Source organism: Eufriesea mexicana, unplaced genomic scaffold, assembly GCF_001483705.2.
Source record: "Eufriesea mexicana isolate 0111107269 unplaced genomic scaffold, ASM148370v2 scaffold967, whole genome shotgun sequence".
NCBI classification, from domain to species: Eukaryota; Metazoa; Arthropoda; class Insecta; order Hymenoptera; family Apidae; genus Eufriesea; species Eufriesea mexicana.
This window is the reverse complement of record NW_016909100.1, coordinates 293911-317694: the sequence shown is the minus strand read 5'-3', so window position 1 is coordinate 317694 and position 23784 is coordinate 293911. Positions and strand designations below refer to the sequence as shown.

Here is a 23784-nt window from a genome sequence, read left to right as displayed (position 1 = left end):
TCGCCTCGAATCGCGAGAGCGCGCGTCGTTGCTCCGCGCGAACAACGCGGCCGGAGGACGAAGAAGCACGCGTGTAACTCGCGTAAGATCGTCCGAGCTCGTTCGATCGCTCGCGCCGCGTGTAAGCTCCTTCTTCTCTCCTCTCCTTGCCCTTTTCTTTCCCTCCCCGCCTCGTCCCGCCTCGTCTCGCCGCGCCTCGCGGACTTCACCTCCTCTCTGCTTTTGTCCCGCGCTTCGCCGTGCCCCTCTCCGTGTCAAAGCAGCAGGAAGCGACGAGGTAAAGAGTTAGGGGAGTCCGGCTACAAAGAAAGGGGAGGAACAGAGGGGTAGAGGAGTGACACACAGACGGAAAGAGAAAGGGAGAAAAGTGCGTTGTCGTAGCGATGATCAAAAGCAGTTTGCTCGCGGACTTGCCTCAAGTATCTTCGGCGGAGGCGCGAGGGGATGAAAGTTCGTCCGGCTTTCTTCCACGTCTTTCTTCTCTCGCTTTTCTTTATCTCCTGCGCCCGAGACGCGACTTTCTCCCTATCGATCGTCCCTCGTGAAAAATTACGCTCGATTCCAACGGCAATTCCAGCCGTTCGATCCGCCGCGATGCCCGATATCGACCGTGAAAACGCGATCCCTTCCGTTCGGCTAACGAATTTCGTTGGAAAGCGAGAAACGAGGCGATTCGCGAAATTTCCAACGGTTCACGCTCGGTACCTCCGAGCAATGCCGGTGGATATACAAGCGGCAGAGCATGGCGGCGAGGTTTAATCGGTCTGTTCGCGTGGCTTGCCATAAATCCGCCAGCACGGAAGTTATTTCCGTTGAAAGTACAGCGAGACGTAGCGAGGATAATCTCCGGTGTGCGTTAAGATTCGAAAGGTCGAAGAAGGGCGAAGCACGGGGCGAACGAGAGGAAGGGAGAGGGCGCGAGAAAGCTCGTGTCCCAGTAGCATACATTATCTCGTTTCCTTTCGACTCCACCTTTTCGTTCCTCGTTCTCGCCTCCGTCAGCCCCTCTTCGTCCGCTTCCTCCGCCGACCCAAGAAAACCTTCTTCCCCTCGGTTTCCTCGCATAATCACGCATTTGCATGCAAACTCGATATCACTACTTAAAATGTAAAACAACTCGCGCGAGTCCCGCCCGCCGTCGCTTCCTCCCTCGCCGCTTCTTCCAGAACGATGAAAAGCGAGCGGCAAACTGCCGGTGAAAATGGACGCTGTGGCGCAACGGCAAGGAACGTGTAAATAAGGAATCGACGTCGCGACAGGTTCACCTGGCGAATGGCTAATTCGTGGCCGGAAATAGCCTAGACTCTCGACGAAGCTCCCCGAGGGAGGCAACCCGAGTTGCCAACGATGGCGCAGTGTCCTTCAATTATCGACCGACGATTAACCCCTTCGCTTGCGATATCGCGTGAAATTTTGGTAACACGATTGGTCCAAACGCGAGCATAACGAGTGAGAGACGTTGGTCGTAGATGCTACGTAAACATCAATGGTGAGATTCGTGGTTAACTCTTTGCACTCGAGAGGTGACCTCAGTCACCATTTAATCAGATTTTAAAGATCGACGTTAATTCATATATCAAATTTAAAATTGCCTAACGATGCGTGGAATGTGGAAGAAAAATAATTCTACGTCTTAATTTGCATATGATTTCTCGTTTACCATTTTTTAAAAAATATCGTCGACTCTATGACAGAAAGTTTTCGAATTACTATTTTTCTGTAACGAAAAAGTCGTCGAGTGCAAAGGGTTAATTTTCGTCCGTGTCTTTGTGTTTCAGTTACGCGTTAATTCTTCGACGCGTTCGGACCGAGATTCCTCCACGTGTGTTCAACATTGGCGCCGAGTGTGGCACCCCCCATCGCGACATAGATGGTAATGTAAGAACTTAATTATTATAGGATTTTTCTCTCTTATTTATGTAAAAAAATTAGCTCACCACGATATTAGTCGAAAATGTCAATATAATTGAATTTTTCTGTCAAATCCTACTGGAATTGTAATGGCTACAACAATTCAATAGGATCTTTCTCTCTTATTTATGTAAAAAAATTAGCTCACCACGATATTAGTCGAAAATGTCAATATAATTGAATTTTTCTGTCAAATCCTACTGGAATTGTAATGGCTACAACAATTCAATAGGATCTTTCTCTCTTATTTATGTAAAAGAATTAGCTCACCACGATATTAGTCGAAAATGTCAATATACAATGTAATGTAATTAGATAATAGTTATTATGGAAGTAACACGATGGAAATAAATAGGTATATGCGTAGGTTTGGATAGGTTTTTGGATGAGTTTTGGATTGTTTGATAGGATGGTTCGATATAGGGAATATTTCGTTTCTTGGCTTGTAATATAACGCGAAAGTCGTAAGAAAATCGAGTCAAATATGAGGGACACCGGTGAGAAGCATGATTTATACGTAGGACTGAATATAAACATCGCAGGTTAGGCTCGTCGTAAATTTTCGCCGATGTCTTTCCGGCTCAGTTCCGTGTTGTTCTTCGACGCGTTCGGACGTGTGTGCGCGGCGTGTGACCATGGCACGCACCATCGCAGCATAAATGGTAAGGTAACCACTTAAATGTAGTGTACTTAGATAATAGTAATTATAAAAGTCGCGTAATAGAAATAAATACTTGTACGCGTTCGTTTAAATAGGTTTGTGAGTGTTTTAAATTGTTAGGTCGCATAGTGCGTTATTGGGAGGATTTAAATGTAATATACATAGATAATAGTAATTATAGAAGTCGCGTAATAAAAATAAATAGGTGTAGGCGTTCGTTTAGATAGGTTTGTGAGTGTTTTAAATTGTTAGGTCGCATAGTGCGTTATTGGGAGGATTTAAATGTAATATACTTAGATAATAGTAATTATAGAAGTTGCGTAATAGAAATAAATAGGTGTAGGCGTTGGTTTGGATAGGTTTGTGGGTGTTTTAAATTGTTAGGTCGCATAGTGCGTTATTGGGAGGATTTAAATGTAGTGTACTTGGATAATGGTAGTCATGGAAGCTGCGTAATAGAACTAAATAGGTGTAGGCGTTGGTTTGGATAGGTTTGTTGGTGTTTTAAATTGTTAGGTCGCATAGTGCGTTATTGGGAGGATTTAAATGTAGTGTATTTGGATAATGGTAGTCATAGAAGTTGCGCAATGGAAATAAATAGGTGTACCCGATCGTTTGGATAGATTTGCAGGTGTTTTAAATTGTTGTATTAGATAATGTGTTAGTGAGAGTATTTAAATGTAGTATACATAGGTAATGGCAATCGTGGAAGTTACGCAGTAGAAATAAATAGGTATAGACGTTGGTTTGGATAGATTTGCAGGTGTTTTAAATTGTTGTATTAGATAATGTGTTAGTGAGAGTATTTAAATGTAGTATACATAGGTAATGGCAATCGTGGAAGTTACGCAGTAGAAATAAATAGGTATAGACGTTGGTTTGGATAGATTTGTGGGTATTTTAAATTGTTAAGCCGAATAGTGCGTTATTGGGAGGATTTAAATGTAGTGTACTTGGATAATGATAATCGTGGAAGTTGCGTAGTTACGCAGTAGAAATAAATAGGTATAGACGTTGGTTTGGATAGGTTTATGTGTGTTTTAAATTGTTAGTTCGCATAGTGCGTTATTGGGAGGATTTAAATGTAGTGTACTTGGATAATGATAATCGTGGAAGTTGCTCAATGAAAATAAATGGTGTACGCGTAGGTTTGAATAAGTTTTTGGGTGAGTTTTGAATTGTTTGATTAAACGGTTCGATATAGGGAATATTTAATTCCTTCGCTTGTAACATAATGCGAAAGTCGTAAGGAAATCGAGTAAAATATGAGTGAGACCAGTGAGAGGCATGATTTATACGTAGGACTGACCATAAACATCGCAGAGGTTAATTTTCGTCCATGCCTTTGTGTTTCAGTATCGTGTTATTCTTCGACGAGTTCGGACGTGATTGCTCGACGCGTGTTCAACCTTGCCGTCGACTGTGGCATCCCCCATCGCAACATAAATGGTAAGTCAAGAGCTTAAATATAACGTACTTAGATAATAGTTATTAAGGAAGTTGCGCGATGGAAATAAATAGATGTCGGCGTTGGTTTGGATAGGTTTGTGGGTGTTTTAAATTTTTCGTTCGATGGTTTGCTATTGGGGGGAGTATTTAAATATGGTATACTTGCATAATGGTAATCGTGGAAGTTGCGCAATATAAATAACTAGGTGTAGACGTTAGTTTGGATAGCTTTGCGAGTGCTTTAAATTCTTAAGTTGGATAAAGCATTATTCAGAGTACTTAAATGTAGTATACTTGGATAATGGTAATCGTGGAAGTTACGCAATGGAAATAAATAGGTGTAGACGTAGGTTTGGATAAGTTTTTGGATGAATTTTGGATTGTTCGATATTGAAAATATTTAATTCCTTCGTCTACAATATCACGCAAAACTCGTAGCAAGGAAATCGCGTTAAATACGATGAGTGAGACCGGTGAGAGGCGTGGTTTGTACATATTACTGAACGTAAACATCGCAGATTAGGCTCGCCGTGAATTTGCGTCGATGTTTTTATGACTCGGTTCCGTGTTATTCTTCGACGCGTTCGAACCGAGATTACTCGACGTATGTTCGTCCTTGCCGCAGACTATGGCACGCTCATCGCAATTCAAATGGTAAGATAAGGTATTAAACGAAGTCAAACTTTATCCCGCAATTTTCGATTGGTTCTCGTTGACTTTGGACAAAGAAACATTAACTGTTCTTACCGCGAAAATAGAGAAAATAGAAATTTATTCTGTAAACCGACGAATACAGCTAGAACGTTAAGAACGTCGGTAATTCTGCGAAATATTCGTATTTCGTGTAATTGCTTCCACGTTGAGCCCGTTCGAGGAAAGAACAATGGCGTTTTGTCTACGAGGTCGTCGAACTTTGTCGAACAATGAACAACCGAAAAGAACACAGCGAGACATTGTCACCCCGTGTCGAAAGTCGACGAATTCCTAATCCGTTTGCTATTTATCCCTTTTGCTTCGAGCGCTGCTTACAGGCGGCATCCACGAGATGACCTGTGGGTACCAGCACCCCATATATTCGGCATCCAAATGACGCGTATACAAGTGCAATCTGTATACAATTGTTTTATTCATCACAGTTGATATTTAACCACTTGCGCTACGATTTAACTTTCGGTTGCCATGCCGCGCTCTACAATATAATACGCGGTAAGGCGTTACATTGACGCCGCATCGCGTCTGCGAGCTAATTGTTAGCCGACGTGACGGACACGTCGTTTTTGTTTCTGCGACAAATGCCTATCGACGTGGTATACACGTCGCTGGCGGCTTTGGAACAAAAGCATCTCAACGTGCGTCACACGTCTTTATAGCGTAAGTGGTTGGTTAACCGTTCGAGTCCTAGAGGGTTTTGAGAAAACACTGTCGAGAAATCCCAAACAGCGCGACCGCGCTGCCTCTAAATGGGTATGCGGAGACCCAAGCGGCGCGATAGCGCTTCTTCTATTTTATATCGAGATATCCCAAGCGACGCGATAGCGCTTCTTCTATTTTATATCGAGAAATCCCAAGCAGTGCGATAGCGCTTCTTCTATTTTATATCGACAAATCCCAAGGGGCGCGATAGCGCTTCGTTTATTTTATGTCCATGAATGCCAAGTGGCGCGATAGCGCTTCGACTTCGACAGTAGGTGACGCACCATCAGCTGTCTAGAACGCTCAAAACGTGCTGGGTTTTCGCGACATGAAATCTGAACAGCGCGATAGCGCTGCTTGGGACTCGAACGGTTAAGGCCTAGGAAAACGTACAGAAATACACAGAAACCACATGCACTGTGCATATCTTTGACGCGCGTTTCCGTTCAGTGACGGTACTTCGATGACTGAACTGCCAGAGCGAAAGGGTTAACCCTCGTTGCGTATCACGTGCGAAATACTCGTAGTATTCTTTGAAAGCATTCTCGCAGAGAACGCTAGTAGACTCACCTAATCCCGCGTGTCCGAAGCAGAACAGGCAACCGTCCGTTCCGTTGATGACCGCGTGGATGACGTCCGTCAGGGCACTCGAGCAGATTTCCGTCTGAAAGAAGGCAGGAGAAAAGACATAAGAAACGTGAAAAGAAATAACGTAGGATAATATATTTAAAATGAAAATTAAGAGAAAAAAGAAAAATATTGCTCGTCTTGCGAGCAACGTTTCGACGTCGAAGAAACGTCTTTTTCCATACGCACGAGGCTGTTTGGTATCCAGTCGCTTGTCACGAGTTTGAGCCTCTAGTTAAGTTATTCAACGACAACGACGACGACGACGACGACGACGGCGACGGCGAGCAAGGTACTTTCGAGCACGATGGACGCGATTTTAATTGTTCCTCATCGTCGCCGAGCTGCGTCGCTCGTCCGACAAAGAGGGAAGACGAGACCAGGACTCGGAGGGTAACGACGAAGCTTAACTTAAAGTGCTTAAGAAAGCGTTTGCGGGACGGTTTAATAAACGGGACGGGCGTTACGTTCGCCGAGCGAAGGCGGCGCGAGAGAGGAGGCCGCGAGGATTACGGGAGGAGCGGCTTTGTTTGCTTTTAATATATTCATAGACTGGAAAAGTCTTTCCCGGTGCGGGGAGAGGGCGCGACAACGGGCAGGTTTCGGTTCTCGTTCCTTCGCCTTTCGCCAGGCTGCGTTCGTTTCTCGTTACACGGATTCGTAACCCGCGAGCGGTCGTCGGACGACCTCGCGGCTGAAAAGGAGAGAAAGAACGGCGATGGAAGAGGGTGCGAATGAGTCGGAGGGTGCCTCTAGTTTGGGGGGTTCCGCGAATTTCCTGCGGAAGCAACCGGGAATTTCCTTGGAGCTCGAACTCGATTCGTTCTGACCGATCGATAGAGACATCGACCGGTCCTCTCTTTTACTCTCGCGAAGGTTAGCAAACGTTTCGCGGCCAGAAGGGGTGGGTGCGGAGGGTGGGAGACGCGGAGGGAAGGGGAGCAGGTTGCCGAGAATATCGAGAGGAAGATGAGGACGTGTCGATACCTCGACCAAACAAGATTGAAATCTTCGTGGACGAGAATCGGATGAATCTCGAGGCCCGAGATGGAAAAGGGGAGATGAAAGGTCGGTGGCGAGAGCAGAATTTGAGCGAGCGAAGAAAGGGTGAGAGTAAGAAGGAGAATGGCAGAGATAGTTTCCCAGGAGCGTGGCGGGGACAACGCGAGTAGAGGAGGGCTGTAGGGAAGGTAGGAACGAGCGATTTGGATAGAAGAAACCCTTCAGGCAGCGTTTTTTTTTCTGCCTCTGCTCGAAAGGAAACGGAAATAAGGAGTCCAGTCCCTCTTCCAATATGGTAATTCCAATCTGTCGCTGCTCGTTTCCAAGCACGCCCACCGGTGGATAGAATCGTGCCGGATAGAGGTGGAAAAGCAGCGAGAGGGGGAAGGAAAAAGGATTTCTATCGATAGGCGGGAACGCGATACGCGACTTATCCGCTTTAATCGGGAAAACGATCGGCGCGTTTGGAAAAGGGACGAAAACGCGCGTCAAAATCCCCGACGAGATTAACCGGGGCGGAGGAGGAGGGTGCTGGAAGAGGCGAAGAAGAGGTCCGCGGGACAACAAGGACATTCATAATTATAACGGGATCATCCCGGGGGGATGTAACGCAAAGCAAACATATTTCGCGGCTACCTGCACCCTCGAGAGATCCGCCACTCTCTCTCCCTCTGCGCTCGCCTGCCTAGCGGAACCGACGGCATCACGGTTAATGAAATACGTGACCGAAGCCTCCGTCATAATCTCAAACACTTGATTCCGCGATCCCGCTCGGAATTGAGAGGAACGAAGGGTTGGCTCGTCGTTTTACCGCGCGGGAAACATCCCCTCGGCGGCCGTTGCTCGTACGCTTGATAATGCGTTGAATTTCAATTCTTTTCCGCCGCTGCGCGAGCCCGTTCGATTTTCTTCGTCGCCGTATCGCGTTTCCAACTCGCGTTCGTTAACCCGCATCGTCGAAATAAAACCGCCTTTCGGAAATATCGAATAATCGACATAAGCCGGGAACCACCGTGTACCCAGTTTCGCTTCTTTCTCGTCGCACGCGCGTACCCTCCTCTTCCTCGGGGAATTTCCGTACGACGAGGTTACGACGAACCCAGACGCGTCGTAAAAAAAATTCCCATGAAAATGTCCCGGTCGAGAAACGCGAGACGAGCTCTCACCGTCTATCCCGGAAACGCTCAAGGAAACGAACCGAAATTTGCAGGAAGAACCTTCTCAACTGGTTCGCGACGAGAATTTCCTATCTCTCGAGGCAGCGCACTCCGACCAACCCCCGTGGAACGATTGAAAAAAATCGACCGCGAAGCGGGTGGTGTCTCAATTACGCGTGGTCGGAGAGAGGGTCGAAGCGAGGGACATTAATTTCGGCGAGTGTAAATTAAAAGGGGGTAGGAGGCGTCGCGGTGTGACTTACAAGCGGCGTTGCCCGGTGTCATCGTGGCCTGCGTCGCGTCGATTCCACTTGCAGGACGCGTTCTAGTAACGCAATATTGGCGTCGCCGCGTGGAATAGCAATGACATCGAGAAGGGTCGAAAGGAGAGGCGGACAGGGGGTTGTCGATGCTCGTGGCCCGAGACAAGCTTCTTCGTCGGCGAGGACCAAGTTCCAGCTACGCTCCTCCTTCGCACCCTCCACTTTCTCTCTACCACTGACATTTCTCTCTCTCTCTCTCTCTCTCTCTCTCTCCCCTCCTCTTTCTCCTTCTTCGTCACCCTCCTCGGCGAAATGTAAAACTCGTGTAAGAAAGTTCGGAAAGAAGCTACGGGGAAAAGGAGTGTCGTTCGCGATGGGGTGTCGCCGTGAAGGAACGCGGGGGCCTTTTAATGGCTGGAAATAATCGAATGACCCCCTTTCGCGAATCTCTTAATTCGCAAGTTTCCAGATGCCTCCTCCTACGCCGGACGAAACAGGTGTCGCAGCCGCCTCCATTTTCTTAAACCCGCGGCGCTCTCTGCTCCTCGTTACTCGCACTTCCTTTCCGCTTCGGCTCGCCTCCTTCGACGAGGAATCGGCGCGAGTCCTCGCGGAACGCTCGGCAAGTCAAAACGAACGAAGGTATCCACGAGGAAGGAGAGGAAACGCTGCACCGGCTCGTGCTCGTTGAACTTTGTCAAATCGGTTATTGGAATAGACGTTGATGAAGTTAGTTTGCCCGCCGGAAAATCACGTTGAATTCAAATTATCAGCCTATGATGTGCCTGTCAACTATGCTCGCGGAATAACATCCGCCAGCGCAATTACTATCGGTTAATTGCGTGAACGGCTACGAAAATCGTGTTTGTCGATTGTGCCGTTATACCGTCGAAAACAGCCAATCTGTATAATTACAAAGTCCATAAAGAGGACATGAAAAATACTAGCTATCCTGTCGATAACACGCACTTCGTACCATCGCTAATTGTCGGTCGTAAATTCGTAAAAGGTCGTAAAACGAGCTGCGGGGCAATAATACGCGATACAAAACAGTACCCCAGCGTAGTGTTCTACGATTGACGGTAATAAATCGAACAATAGAGGAAAACATAATTCGGCGATAAAATTTCGCGGGGAAAAAGGCGAGGAATAACGTTAAACCGAACGTTACGAGTTTAGGTCCTGCGAGATTCCACGGAGCGTTCCGCGTGCTCGCAGCGGCGGATGGATAAAATGGAATTAAACTAGAAAATTACGCGCTCAATTACGCGATACCGCGCGAATTACACGCGCGCGACCGGTCGACACTTGGCCGATTTTACGATCTCGTTACGCCGCGGAGACTATTACCTGTGCCATCGGAGGAAAGTAGGCGGTTTACCATTTGCATGTAGACGCAGCTGGCGCGTGGAGCATCGCGGCGTCGCGGCGTCGTTCGATGAAAACCGTATCAAAAACAAACAGGCCTGAGGGGGTGCTTTTCGCTCTTCGCGTCTACGAGCGGCGATGCGTGCGACGCGGACGCGGACGCGCGCGTCCAACGCCCGCGCTCGTTCACGAGCCGATAATTCCGAAAATTGCATCGCCATATGCGTGACATCCGGTTTTTGTTCACCGCACCGTGATTCGTTCGGCGACTTACTCGCTTATAAATAAATTCCGATTCGATCGAACCGTCCGAAAATATTCCACGCGAGCCGACTACTCGTTCGATTCGTCGATACCCTCCATACCCTCGCGGAATATTCCAGTAGCAGGATTCGACGAGAGGTTCCATCGAGCGCGACGAAATCGCGATTTTAAAAACTTTCCGAGAAATATCGAGCATGCACGCGCTCGATGGCGATCCGTCTTTGGCTCGACGCGCTGTTTTCAGCTCGTCGACTCGCGCACCGAGTTCCACGAGACGCGCTAACCCTCGGGATATCGGCTAAAGAAGAGGACTCTTTATCCGCCGCGGTAAGACCGATCACGAGCTTGTCAAAGCGGAAGCACGCGAGGGAGAGAGAGAGAGAGAGAAATAAAGAGATAAAGCGGTAGAAGGGAGAAGAGAGAGGGTGAGGCGAGAGCGACCTCGAAGTCGGTGAAATATGTCGCGATTTACACGGGAGATTGGCGTCATTGGCGCCTAGGGAGCAAACGAGAGGGCACCCCCGCGTTGGCCCGTTGGAAAAGCAACGGGGCCACCCTAGTCGCGAGGCGCGCGGTGACTGGTCGGATCAAAAAAGCATTCGGGAAATCCAACGCTCGGTTTGACCGATGGAAAATCGAAATCGTTAGTAACCCTATCCGCGTTTCGTTTCCAGCTCTCCTCCGAGCTCGGTCGGCCGGCGTGACGCGCTCCTCCTTTTGCCGACGAATTTCCGAACGCTTGAAACAGTGGTTGTTAAAAATAATTAAAAGAGTTTCGTCGGGACGATATGGAAAATCGCGCGTACCGGGTAAACGGGGAAAAGTGCTTTTTCCCGCGACTTCCTAACGATCTCGGGGATGGAAAGTGCACGTGCGAAGCCGCGGGTGAGAAGAGGGGCACACAGGACCACGTTGCCGAGCGGAATGCACGATCTCCCGGCGAGTGACGTCTCGCTTTTAGGACGGCTGACGCGTGTCAGACACCTGCCAAACTTCATCAACGCTTCCCGAAGCCCGGCTCGTGGCCCGAATTAATCTTACTGTAATATGGAAATGCGTCGTCCGGACGGACTACGCGAAGATCCGGTCGGACGGATCCGGACACGAGGCAGAACAAGGAATATAGATGCGGCCAATTGGGATGGATCCGTTCCACGGGCCCGTATGATTGGTTTACAGATTAGCATGGCTCCTCGTGCCGTTAGAACGTCGCTATCAACCCCTATTCGAGGGATGCTTATTCACCGGACAGATCACGACCGATCGAGGGTCGCGTTGATTTTTCCAACGTCGCCCAAGTGTGCAACGATTACACGGCAAACGTCCTCAAAGAGGAACGCTCACAGACGGAATGGTTGATCGACGGGTGCGTGTGCCGAGTCTAGGAATAATGGCGCGAGTCTAGACCGCACCGCGCCGCGCGGCCAACGAATTCTGATTAACGGAAGCGCGCGTTGGGCTTTGTCGATCGACACGTGACGATTCACAAACGGATTCGAACGGCGGACGTGGAAAATAATGGCGCGTGATTCGAACTATCCCGGAATAAAGAACACGCGCTCGCGTATTCCCGATGCTCAACTGCGTTTATTCCCGTGGAAACGTAAAAACACGAACCCGTCCAATCCCGGGAACGATTCGAGCACAAACACGAACCCCCCGCTTTAATCTCGCGGGGCGAGTTCGTGGAGGGTCGAGCATAATTTTTCGGTAATCTCCATAATCGAAACCGGGCGGCAAATTAGAGAGGAGCGGCGGAAAGGTACCGGTGGATTTTTCTCCTCTTAATAAGAATTCGACGGCCTCCGCCTCGACGATTTAATAAGAATCCGGCGTCGATACGCCTGGATCGGCTAATCCCGTCTGCGCGGCTCAGGGTAGGGTGGGAAGACGCGCGACCGATCCATTTTCGTGCGGACACCCGGAAAGCCGCCGAGGAGAACAAGAAGCCACGCACCGTGAATTTCCAGGCGTTCCACCGCGGTCCGTTCGATTAGCATTCGCTGGGAAATGAGCAATAGAGATCGAAGCCACGCCGCGAGAGAAGGGAACCTGCTACTGCTGCTGCTGCCGCCGCCGCCGACATCGTTGCTCGTACAGACAGAGAAAGTAAAACGCAGACGACGCTCCGAGCGAAGGCGGCGCGAGAGAGGAGGCCGCGAGGATTACGGGAGGAGCGGCTTTGTTTGCTTTTAATATATTCATAGACTGGAAAAGTCTTTCCCGGTGCGGGGAGAGGGCGCGACAACGGGCAGGTTTCGGTTCTCGTTCCTTCGCCTTTCGCCAGGCTGCGTTCGTTTCTCGTTACACGGATTCGTAACCCGCGAGCGGTCGTCGGACGACCTCGCGGCTGAAAAGGAGAGAAAGAACGGCGATGGAAGAGGGTGCGAATGAGTCGGAGGGTGCCTCTAGTTTGGGGGGTTCCGCGAATTTCCTGCGGAAGCAACCGGGAATTTCCTTGGAGCTCGAACTCGATTCGTTCTGACCGATCGATAGAGACATCGACCGGTCCTCTCTTTTACTCTCGCGAAGGTTAGCAAACGTTTCGCGGCCAGAAGGGGTGGGTGCGGAGGGTGGGAGACGCGGAGGGAAGGGGAGCAGGTTGCCGAGAATATCGAGAGGAAGATGAGGACGTGTCGATACCTCGACCAAACAAGATTGAAATCTTCGTGGACGAGAATCGGATGAATCTCGAGGCCCGAGATGGAAAAGGGGAGATGAAAGGTCGGTGGCGAGAGCAGAATTTGAGCGAGCGAAGAAAGGGTGAGAGTAAGAAGGAGAATGGCAGAGATAGTTTCCCAGGAGCGTGGCGGGGACAACGCGAGTAGAGGAGGGCTGTAGGGAAGGTAGGAACGAGCGATTTGGATAGAAGAAACCCTTCAGGCAGCGTTTTTTTTTCTGCCTCTGCTCGAAAGGAAACGGAAATAAGGAGTCCAGTCCCTCTTCCAATATGGTAATTCCAATCTGTCGCTGCTCGTTTCCAAGCACGCCCACCGGTGGATAGAATCGTGCCGGATAGAGGTGGAAAAGCAGCGAGAGGGGGAAGGAAAAAGGATTTCTATCGATAGGCGGGAACGCGATACGCGACTTATCCGCTTTAATCGGGAAAACGATCGGCGCGTTTGGAAAAGGGACGAAAACGCGCGTCAAAATCCCCGACGAGATTAACCGGGGCGGAGGAGGAGGGTGCTGGAAGAGGCGAAGAAGAGGTCCGCGGGACAACAAGGACATTCATAATTATAACGGGATCATCCCGGGGGGATGTAACGCAAAGCAAACATATTTCGCGGCTACCTGCACCCTCGAGAGATCCGCCACTCTCTCTCCCTCTGCGCTCGCCTGCCTAGCGGAACCGACGGCATCACGGTTAATGAAATACGTGACCGAAGCCTCCGTCATAATCTCAAACACTTGATTCCGCGATCCCGCTCGGAATTGAGAGGAACGAAGGGTTGGCTCGTCGTTTTACCGCGCGGGAAACATCCCCTCGGCGGCCGTTGCTCGTACGCTTGATAATGCGTTGAATTTCAATTCTTTTCCGCCGCTGCGCGAGCCCGTTCGATTTTCTTCGTCGCCGTATCGCGTTTCCAACTCGCGTTCGTTAACCCGCATCGTCGAAATAAAACCGCCTTTCGGAAATATCGAATAATCGACATAAGCCGGGAACCACCGTGTACCCAGTTTCGCTTCTTTCTCGTCGCACGCGCGTACCCTCCTCTTCCTCGGGGAATTTCCGTACGACGAGGTTACGACGAACCCAGACGCGTCGTAAAAAAAATTCCCATGAAAATGTCCCGGTCGAGAAACGCGAGACGAGCTCTCACCGTCTATCCCGGAAACGCTCAAGGAAACGAACCGAAATTTGCAGGAAGAACCTTCTCAACTGGTTCGCGACGAGAATTTCCTATCTCTCGAGGCAGCGCACTCCGACCAACCCCCGTGGAACGATTGAAAAAAATCGACCGCGAAGCGGGTGGTGTCTCAATTACGCGTGGTCGGAGAGAGGGTCGAAGCGAGGGACATTAATTTCGGCGAGTGTAAATTAAAAGGGGGTAGGAGGCGTCGCGGTGTGACTTACAAGCGGCGTTGCCCGGTGTCATCGTGGCCTGCGTCGCGTCGATTCCACTTGCAGGACGCGTTCTAGTAACGCAATATTGGCGTCGCCGCGTGGAATAGCAATGACATCGAGAAGGGTCGAAAGGAGAGGCGGACAGGGGGTTGTCGATGCTCGTGGCCCGAGACAAGCTTCTTCGTCGGCGAGGACCAAGTTCCAGCTACGCTCCTCCTTCGCACCCTCCACTTTCTCTCTACCACTGACATTTCTCTCTCTCTCTCTCTCTCTCTCTCTCTCCCCTCCTCTTTCTCCTTCTTCGTCACCCTCCTCGGCGAAATGTAAAACTCGTGTAAGAAAGTTCGGAAAGAAGCTACGGGGAAAAGGAGTGTCGTTCGCGATGGGGTGTCGCCGTGAAGGAACGCGGGGGCCTTTTAATGGCTGGAAATAATCGAATGACCCCCTTTCGCGAATCTCTTAATTCGCAAGTTTCCAGATGCCTCCTCCTACGCCGGACGAAACAGGTGTCGCAGCCGCCTCCATTTTCTTAAACCCGCGGCGCTCTCTGCTCCTCGTTACTCGCACTTCCTTTCCGCTTCGGCTCGCCTCCTTCGACGAGGAATCGGCGCGAGTCCTCGCGGAACGCTCGGCAAGTCAAAACGAACGAAGGTATCCACGAGGAAGGAGAGGAAACGCTGCACCGGCTCGTGCTCGTTGAACTTTGTCAAATCGGTTATTGGAATAGACGTTGATGAAGTTAGTTTGCCCGCCGGAAAATCACGTTGAATTCAAATTATCAGCCTATGATGTGCCTGTCAACTATGCTCGCGGAATAACATCCGCCAGCGCAATTACTATCGGTTAATTGCGTGAACGGCTACGAAAATCGTGTTTGTCGATTGTGCCGTTATACCGTCGAAAACAGCCAATCTGTATAATTACAAAGTCCATAAAGAGGACATGAAAAATACTAGCTATCCTGTCGATAACACGCACTTCGTACCATCGCTAATTGTCGGTCGTAAATTCGTAAAAGGTCGTAAAACGAGCTGCGGGGCAATAATACGCGATACAAAACAGTACCCCAGCGTAGTGTTCTACGATTGACGGTAATAAATCGAACAATAGAGGAAAACATAATTCGGCGATAAAATTTCGCGGGGAAAAAGGCGAGGAATAACGTTAAACCGAACGTTACGAGTTTAGGTCCTGCGAGATTCCACGGAGCGTTCCGCGTGCTCGCAGCGGCGGATGGATAAAATGGAATTAAACTAGAAAATTACGCGCTCAATTACGCGATACCGCGCGAATTACACGCGCGCGACCGGTCGACACTTGGCCGATTTTACGATCTCGTTACGCCGCGGAGACTATTACCTGTGCCATCGGAGGAAAGTAGGCGGTTTACCATTTGCATGTAGACGCAGCTGGCGCGTGGAGCATCGCGGCGTCGCGGCGTCGTTCGATGAAAACCGTATCAAAAACAAACAGGCCTGAGGGGGTGCTTTTCGCTCTTCGCGTCTACGAGCGGCGATGCGTGCGACGCGGACGCGGACGCGCGCGTCCAACGCCCGCGCTCGTTCACGAGCCGATAATTCCGAAAATTGCATCGCCATATGCGTGACATCCGGTTTTTGTTCACCGCACCGTGATTCGTTCGGCGACTTACTCGCTTATAAATAAATTCCGATTCGATCGAACCGTCCGAAAATATTCCACGCGAGCCGACTACTCGTTCGATTCGTCGATACCCTCCATACCCTCGCGGAATATTCCAGTAGCAGGATTCGACGAGAGGTTCCATCGAGCGCGACGAAATCGCGATTTTAAAAACTTTCCGAGAAATATCGAGCATGCACGCGCTCGATGGCGATCCGTCTTTGGCTCGACGCGCTGTTTTCAGCTCGTCGACTCGCGCACCGAGTTCCACGAGACGCGCTAACCCTCGGGATATCGGCTAAAGAAGAGGACTCTTTATCCGCCGCGGTAAGACCGATCACGAGCTTGTCAAAGCGGAAGCACGCGAGGGAGAGAGAGAGAGAGAGAAATAAAGAGATAAAGCGGTAGAAGGGAGAAGAGAGAGGGTGAGGCGAGAGCGACCTCGAAGTCGGTGAAATATGTCGCGATTTACACGGGAGATTGGCGTCATTGGCGCCTAGGGAGCAAACGAGAGGGCACCCCCGCGTTGGCCCGTTGGAAAAGCAACGGGGCCACCCTAGTCGCGAGGCGCGCGGTGACTGGTCGGATCAAAAAAGCATTCGGGAAATCCAACGCTCGGTTTGACCGATGGAAAATCGAAATCGTTAGTAACCCTATCCGCGTTTCGTTTCCAGCTCTCCTCCGAGCTCGGTCGGCCGGCGTGACGCGCTCCTCCTTTTGCCGACGAATTTCCGAACGCTTGAAACAGTGGTTGTTAAAAATAATTAAAAGAGTTTCGTCGGGACGATATGGAAAATCGCGCGTACCGGGTAAACGGGGAAAAGTGCTTTTTCCCGCGACTTCCTAACGATCTCGGGGATGGAAAGTGCACGTGCGAAGCCGCGGGTGAGAAGAGGGGCACACAGGACCACGTTGCCGAGCGGAATGCACGATCTCCCGGCGAGTGACGTCTCGCTTTTAGGACGGCTGACGCGTGTCAGACACCTGCCAAACTTCATCAACGCTTCCCGAAGCCCGGCTCGTGGCCCGAATTAATCTTACTGTAATATGGAAATGCGTCGTCCGGACGGACTACGCGAAGATCCGGTCGGACGGATCCGGACACGAGGCAGAACAAGGAATATAGATGCGGCCAATTGGGATGGATCCGTTCCACGGGCCCGTATGATTGGTTTACAGATTAGCATGGCTCCTCGTGCCGTTAGAACGTCGCTATCAACCCCTATTCGAGGGATGCTTATTCACCGGACAGATCACGACCGATCGAGGGTCGCGTTGATTTTTCCAACGTCGCCCAAGTGTGCAACGATTACACGGCAAACGTCCTCAAAGAGGAACGCTCACAGACGGAATGGTTGATCGACGGGTGCGTGTGCCGAGTCTAGGAATAATGGCGCGAGTCTAGACCGCACCGCGCCGCGCGGCCAACGAATTCTGATTAACGGAAGCGCGCGTTGGGCTTTGTCGATCGACACGTGACGATTCACAAACGGATTCGAACGGCGGACGTGGAAAATAATGGCGCGTGATTCGAACTATCCCGGAATAAAGAACACGCGCTCGCGTATTCCCGATGCTCAACTGCGTTTATTCCCGTGGAAACGTAAAAACACGAACCCGTCCAATCCCGGGAACGATTCGAGCACAAACACGAACCCCCCGCTTTAATCTCGCGGGGCGAGTTCGTGGAGGGTCGAGCATAATTTTTCGGTAATCTCCATAATCGAAACCGGGCGGCAAATTAGAGAGGAGCGGCGGAAAGGTACCGGTGGATTTTTCTCCTCTTAATAAGAATTCGACGGCCTCCGCCTCGACGATTTAATAAGAATCCGGCGTCGATACGCCTGGATCGGCTAATCCCGTCTGCGCGGCTCAGGGTAGGGTGGGAAGACGCGCGACCGATCCATTTTCGTGCGGACACCCGGAAAGCCGCCGAGGAGAACAAGAAGCCACGCACCGTGAATTTCCAGGCGTTCCACCGCGGTCCGTTCGATTAGCATTCGCTGGGAAATGAGCAATAGAGATCGAAGCCACGCCGCGAGAGAAGGGAACCTGCTACTGCTGCTGCCGCCGCCGCCGCCGCCGACATCGTTGCTCGTACAGACAGAGAAAGTAAAACGCAGACGACGGGGAGAGGGAGCGAGAGAGGAGCAGCGGGAATCGACAGATGCCAGGTGGGAAGAGAAAGAGAGAGACAGTGTGTACGCAAGCGCGTACCGCACACCGTACACACGCGCGTAATCCACAGCGTGACTATTAGTCGTAAGTCAATAATAAAGCCCTTGTCCTGGACCGACCATAATGGCTCCAGTGAATTATTCTGTCCAGGATGCATTGTCCTGCAGCATCGTCCGCGGGGATAGAATTGTCGGCGGCCAGCGGCGATATACGCGGTGTACACACCCGTAAGATCTCGAACGGGAACGCGTCTAGTCCGGCGTATTCACCTACGGAGCCCCGTAATTGAGATGGATGTTCAATTAATTTGGCCAGGTTTCATTTGCACACCGAACGGATCCGTGAGCGTGCCGAGCTTCGAGCACACTTCGCTTCCTTTTCCTCCGACGCTGTCGAGACACCTGAGATCGACAGCCTTTCTCCTCGTCCTCTGTTGACGGATAAGTATCCTGACCGCGCTGGCACGAGGTTTGTTTCGCGCCTCCGAGATTATAATTCCGTCGTCGGGACGAGAGACGCGGCTTTGTACGACGCAAGAGCGCCATCTCTTCGCTGATTGCGTTTCGTCCGAACCTTTTTTAACCCTTTGCGAACGAACGCCGCATGTTTGCGTTCGCGGAAATAACTGATAGAGCCGAGGGACTCGTAAGCGTGTCCTACGTAAACGCGTTGCTATGGCCGAGGAACACGTATATGCGGCCCCAGGACCGCACGTCCCAAGATAAATGGTGGACTGTTTTATTATATATCCTTATTGCCAGCGTCGTTATGAACGAAAATCGCGTTTAAGCTTTGAATGACCACCGCGGCTGCGACAATTCCTACGCTGATTGCAATTTTCGGATGTTGCCGTTAGACTGCAGCGACACTTGGTAACTATCGATAACTATTCGGACGAATTCTCTAGCCAAGAATACTAAATCCTTAATCATAAACATCTCGAAAACTATCGAGCAGTTGCCCCTACAATGGTACGTTTTCTCGAACTGGATGGCAAAGTTTCAACTAAATCAATGACCCGAAGCACTTGTACCGTCCTTGTAAGACTAGCTCGAGTGGCGTTTCAAGAGATCCTAGTGTCGTGGGACGCTGGTCGTAAAGGAGTAAACCGTTGTTTCCTCGAATCGGGTCTTCCGTCTTTAGGGGTGAAGGTAGGGAATAGTATACGTGGCTCGGGTGTTTCGACAGTGGTGAAGGTTCGAAAGGATGCGAGTTAAATGTCGCGAGGGTCCACGGATTGCGCTATCCCGTTGTTTAGCCGATTACCCATCGAGATGAAAAATACGGTGGAATTTAAAATTCCAGCTTCATCCCGACGCGGCTGATCCTATTCGGGAAGCGGTAGCCGCGAATAGCAGCGCGGTTGGGAATCTTCGCAACGCGAGCGTAACGCGATTCGGAAGTGCGAGGTATTACCGTTGGCAAATTGCCGGCTCCGAAAACCACGCCACCCGGCTGCGTTGGCGTAACGACGCCTCGCGCCTCGGCGCGTCGCAGGAGCGTCGAACAAATTGGAACTTCAAAGACATTTCCCTCCGAAACGTCGTCCTTTCTTCTCCGCCTTTTTCCCCGGCGCTGGCTCCGCGGAAATAAACTTTGAGCGAACGCGAAACTACCCCGACGCCGGCAACCTGTACGTGTCTACTCTTACGTAATGGCCGCAACTCGCGAGGATGAATGGACCTGACAGCCAGCGATATTACGAATTTATCGAGGATTCGGCTTAGTCGTCGTAACGTCAGTTTCCCTCGCTATTTCTACCCGCGATGCTAGTCTGCCGGCAACTTTCCACCCCCTACCCCCGATGTTTCTTTCCCATCGCGCAGACGGAAGTTCAACAACGTTAGTCTTCCGCGAAACTTCCAACACGGGCACATTTACGGGAACGCTCGCAGTCGACGTTGAATTCGCGTCGGGTGACGATTCCACTCCGGAGCAAAGTTACCCCTCGAGTAATTATTTCATGGCTCTGCCAGGTGGCACGGATCCCGCTCCCTGCGCCGCGAATTTCGCGCGTTTCGGCTCGGCACCAAGTGGCACCAACGGGTTGCATTCAACGACCGATAGCTCCGATGGACCACGTTAATTTACGACTGACCCATAATCCAGCGGCCGCTGTCTGTTTGCGCGTTATATCGGGACGCGTCTCCACACACGGCGGTCCGGCGTCCGCGGTTCGCGTATTTGCGGACTCGGATGGCAAAGGTATCCGTTGGCCAAAGATCATCGGTCCACGAGAATTGCGCACGGGCTGGATTACGTTTCCCCGCGTGTAATTCCATCTGGTGGAACGCGCGTTTTTCAAACTCGCCCCCGTGTCGTCGATCGATCTGGGAATATCGATCGCGTCGTAACGGAGAGATCGAATGGAGTACGAACGACAATCGGAAATGCTAAAAGCGAAAGCCACGCGCGAAACTATCCCGAATTGCATGCACAGAGCGGGGGGTACACGCGTCGCGACGGACAGGCGGAAAAACGGAAGAGGCGAGCGAGGGACTGGTTAAAGATGAAGCACTTTCGGGCCGGCATCGGTCCGCGCCGGTTGTAAAATATTCACACGGGGCTGCATTTGACGGGCGGTGGTCGAAAAGGACGAACCGTCCCCCTCTGTGACAGGGCACACATTCTCCCTGCGTGCTGTGTGTCCCTCTTCTATGACTCGACTTGGAACTTTGGCCAGTTCGGAGGAACTGTGGGCGCGGTGGAGAACCGAAATAGGGAGGATGGGGGAGGAGAAAGGCGAAAAGAGAAGAAAATAGAGAAGCCAGGGAGGGTAGGGCGGCCATTGTGACTTTGGATGACAATCGTCGCGACCGACGCGGACATTTGATCGAATCAATCGATCGCTTTGCCTGGTTCTTCTAAACACTGCCGGATAGGGGTGCGCCTCGCGTCAAAGGGCCAGAGGAACGCGTGGCTGGCGGGGAACGAAGGGCTAGTCCCTGGAGAGGACTGGCAGTCGGCGTGGGATAGCGGGGCTGGCGCGGGGCGGAAGGGGGAAGAGCCGGGAAAACCGAGTAGCTCCGGGCTCATTTGAATCCGACGCTCGATAATGTCCCCGGAGAGCATCGAAATATCTCGGTGCACGTATATACACGTCCGCGTTACCGTGCATGCATCCGCGATATAGTAACGCCGCGCTCCCCGATGACATCCGCCGCGGCGATGTCGTTCATCAATGCCACGGCAATAAACTTCACCACGGTAGCGGAGCAGCGGGAAAAGAATCGGCCGACCTCGTTGTCTTCGCGGCTGGTCCGGTCAGACCGGAGACGGTGATCGATCTGACGCTGGTTTTCCATTTTCCCCGGGACCGGAGTAACGGCGCGAAGCCGCGAAGGAGTCGCGGATGCAAACGAAGATTTAGTAGCGACGCCGGTGATTGGCGGAATCTCGCGTTCGCGAGGACATCCATTTTCGCGAGGCGACGACGGTGACGCGAAATAAACGCGGGATGAACGCGGGAATGGGAAATTTTCGACTGCGAAAGACAGTGGGAAAATTCGGAAATAACCATCGAGGCTTCGATTCGATCTGCCTGCACGGAGGAAGGAGAAGTCACGAGCAAGAAGCAACGCTCGCCCGAGGGTTCGCGGGGCGGAGAGGGATCGGGGAGGTTGGATTTTCCTGTCGGGAGGTGGAGTTTAGAGGTCGGAAAATTAGTTTAGTTATGCGCCCGGCAGGGACGTCTCCTGCGTCTCTAGGATGAACGCGAGTCGTCTTTCCCTATTTATCTTGGTAGCGAGGCTCGAGAAGTCCGATGCTAGCGCCGAACAGCCGTGGAAAAACGATCCCGCCGCTCGCGAGAGAGCCAGGAGGACTCTTGGTCGTGGAATTGCGCGTCTTCGAGGGGGACTCGAAGGGCGCGAGCGCGAGTGGCAGATCGCGATAAAAATCGTTGTTTCCGAATTATCGACCAATCGTCGAGGGAACCCGAGAGCGTACCTGAGAGTCCTCCTCGGTAAATATCGCGTCGAAGGCAAACATCTTGGGCGCTGCCACGGTCGGCCTGCGATCGTCCGCCGACGAAGATTGTCCGGTCGTTGGGTCCACCAGCGTCACCTGTTTCTTCCTCTTGTCGGCGTTGAAGAAGCTGCCGCCTTCTCCGGACGATACCTTCAGCATTACCTTCACCTGGAACCGAAAGAGGAGGGGCGTATTTAAAACTGGGGGGAAAAAAAATGGCGCTGGGGTCCGTTAATCGGCAGGCATTATAGAAGTCTATATAGGGGTCGTTGCTCCATAGGAGCCGGAGTAAAGAGTAGTTAGACGAGAATAGATCGTTCCTCTCGAGGCGAACGTCCAGCGAATTCGCTGGAATAGGTTAACGTTACGTAACGAATGAAATCTTCTGCCGAGCGAACAATAGCCTCATCAGAATTATCCGATGGACAGCTTCGGCCGGAAAATAGACGGCGGGTCTAGAATTACGACGACCCACATTAACCGATCTGGTTCAATGAACCACCGTGCAGCTCCTGCCGCGTTTAAAGCCGCCTGCCCGAGAGAAACTAATACAACACCGGGTTGATGAACTTTGATAAGACGAGACGCCAAGCTTCGCGTCTCCATTCCTCCCTGTTTCGATACCGTCGATCCGATTCGTCGGGATAAACGATCGACGCTGATTCGCGACGGCTAGAGAGACGGTATCGATTTCGTACTTACGAGTGGCAAATTACTGCGACTGTCTCGAGAGACTAATCTCTCCTCGGTTTCTCGGAGTGCACTGTGTTCCCTGGCATCGCGCGATCAACTCGCACCGGAAGCGAAAGACTCTGCCGAGGGATAGTCAGGGATAGTCAGGGATCAGCGCGCGCCCCCCTTGTAAAATAGGGCTCGCCGCGCGACGGGAAAAGCAACAACGGGGACGGAAGGTGATCGGTGTAAAGTGTGGGATGCACGGGTGCATCGTTAAAGCCGCATTCGCGTAGCTCGGAGATCGATGTTCGATCGGTGATACAGCGGACAGTCGATGCGCGACGCGACGTCCGTTCGGTCGGTCGTTCAGGAAATTGCGTTTCGAGATTTCGTTCAGATTGCGGCGCACGTTCTATCTTTTGCATACGGAACGGCCTGGCCGGGGACACGGGGCTGCACGGAAAAGAGGCGCTCCGCTCGCTTTCACCTCTCTCTTTCTCCGCTCGTCCTTCGTTCTTCACCCCCCGCTGGTGGATGCCTTTTCCTTTTCCGCCAACGTCTCTGTACGTGGTAGTTTACCGTGAAAAGACCGAGTGCCAGCGATCGAACGACCGGAAATAAAATAGTTCCTTCCAGTCTTATTGAGAAAACTCTGCGTATCGATTGCCCCCACTCCCTCTATTCTCGCCGCTACTCTTTTTTTCTCTCCATCCTGCTGCCTCCCCTGGTTCCCCCCGTTTTGCATGTATTCGCGCGAATCACTCTGTCTTCCCGTCTCCCTCGCTCGTTCTCCGCTCTCCTTCTTTCTGGCCTGCCGTGCACATATATCTGGTAACGAGGCTGATTTCGGGACTGGATATCTGTTCCGCACGAACGACTCCAAGAACCCCCGACGCGGGAACGTCTCTGTCCCCTCTCCTCTCGGCCTTTGTCCCTCTCGTGCGCGCGAGAATGCCCGTCGCGGATGCCGGATTCCTCTCGGCGGACCTGCAACCGGTCGCGACCGTCGATAAAACACGCCGGAGAAAATTCCGGTTGGCCTGACTCCACCGGCGATCGGGGAAAACTTCAAAGGCATCGAAGTTCGCCGCCACCGATTCGTCGCGTCCCCTCTTTCTCTTCTCTCGTCCTCCCCGT

The 23784-nt window shown here is 51.5% G+C and overlaps 1 protein-coding gene across 1 annotated transcript in view; it reads right to left on the bottom strand.

The window, feature by feature from the left end:
• The window catches only part of LOC108547278 (uncharacterized), a 295432-nt gene that overhangs the window by 18109 nt on the left and 253539 nt on the right, over window positions 1-23784 (bottom strand). The window contains exons 8-9 of the mRNA XM_017899726.1: window positions 21952-22140; window positions 6005-6098 (exon numbers count right to left, since the gene is read on the bottom strand). Coding sequence (XP_017755215.1) covers window positions 6005-6098; window positions 21952-22140 — 283 coding nt within the window. The remainder of the gene's footprint in view (window positions 1-6004; window positions 6099-21951; window positions 22141-23784) is intronic.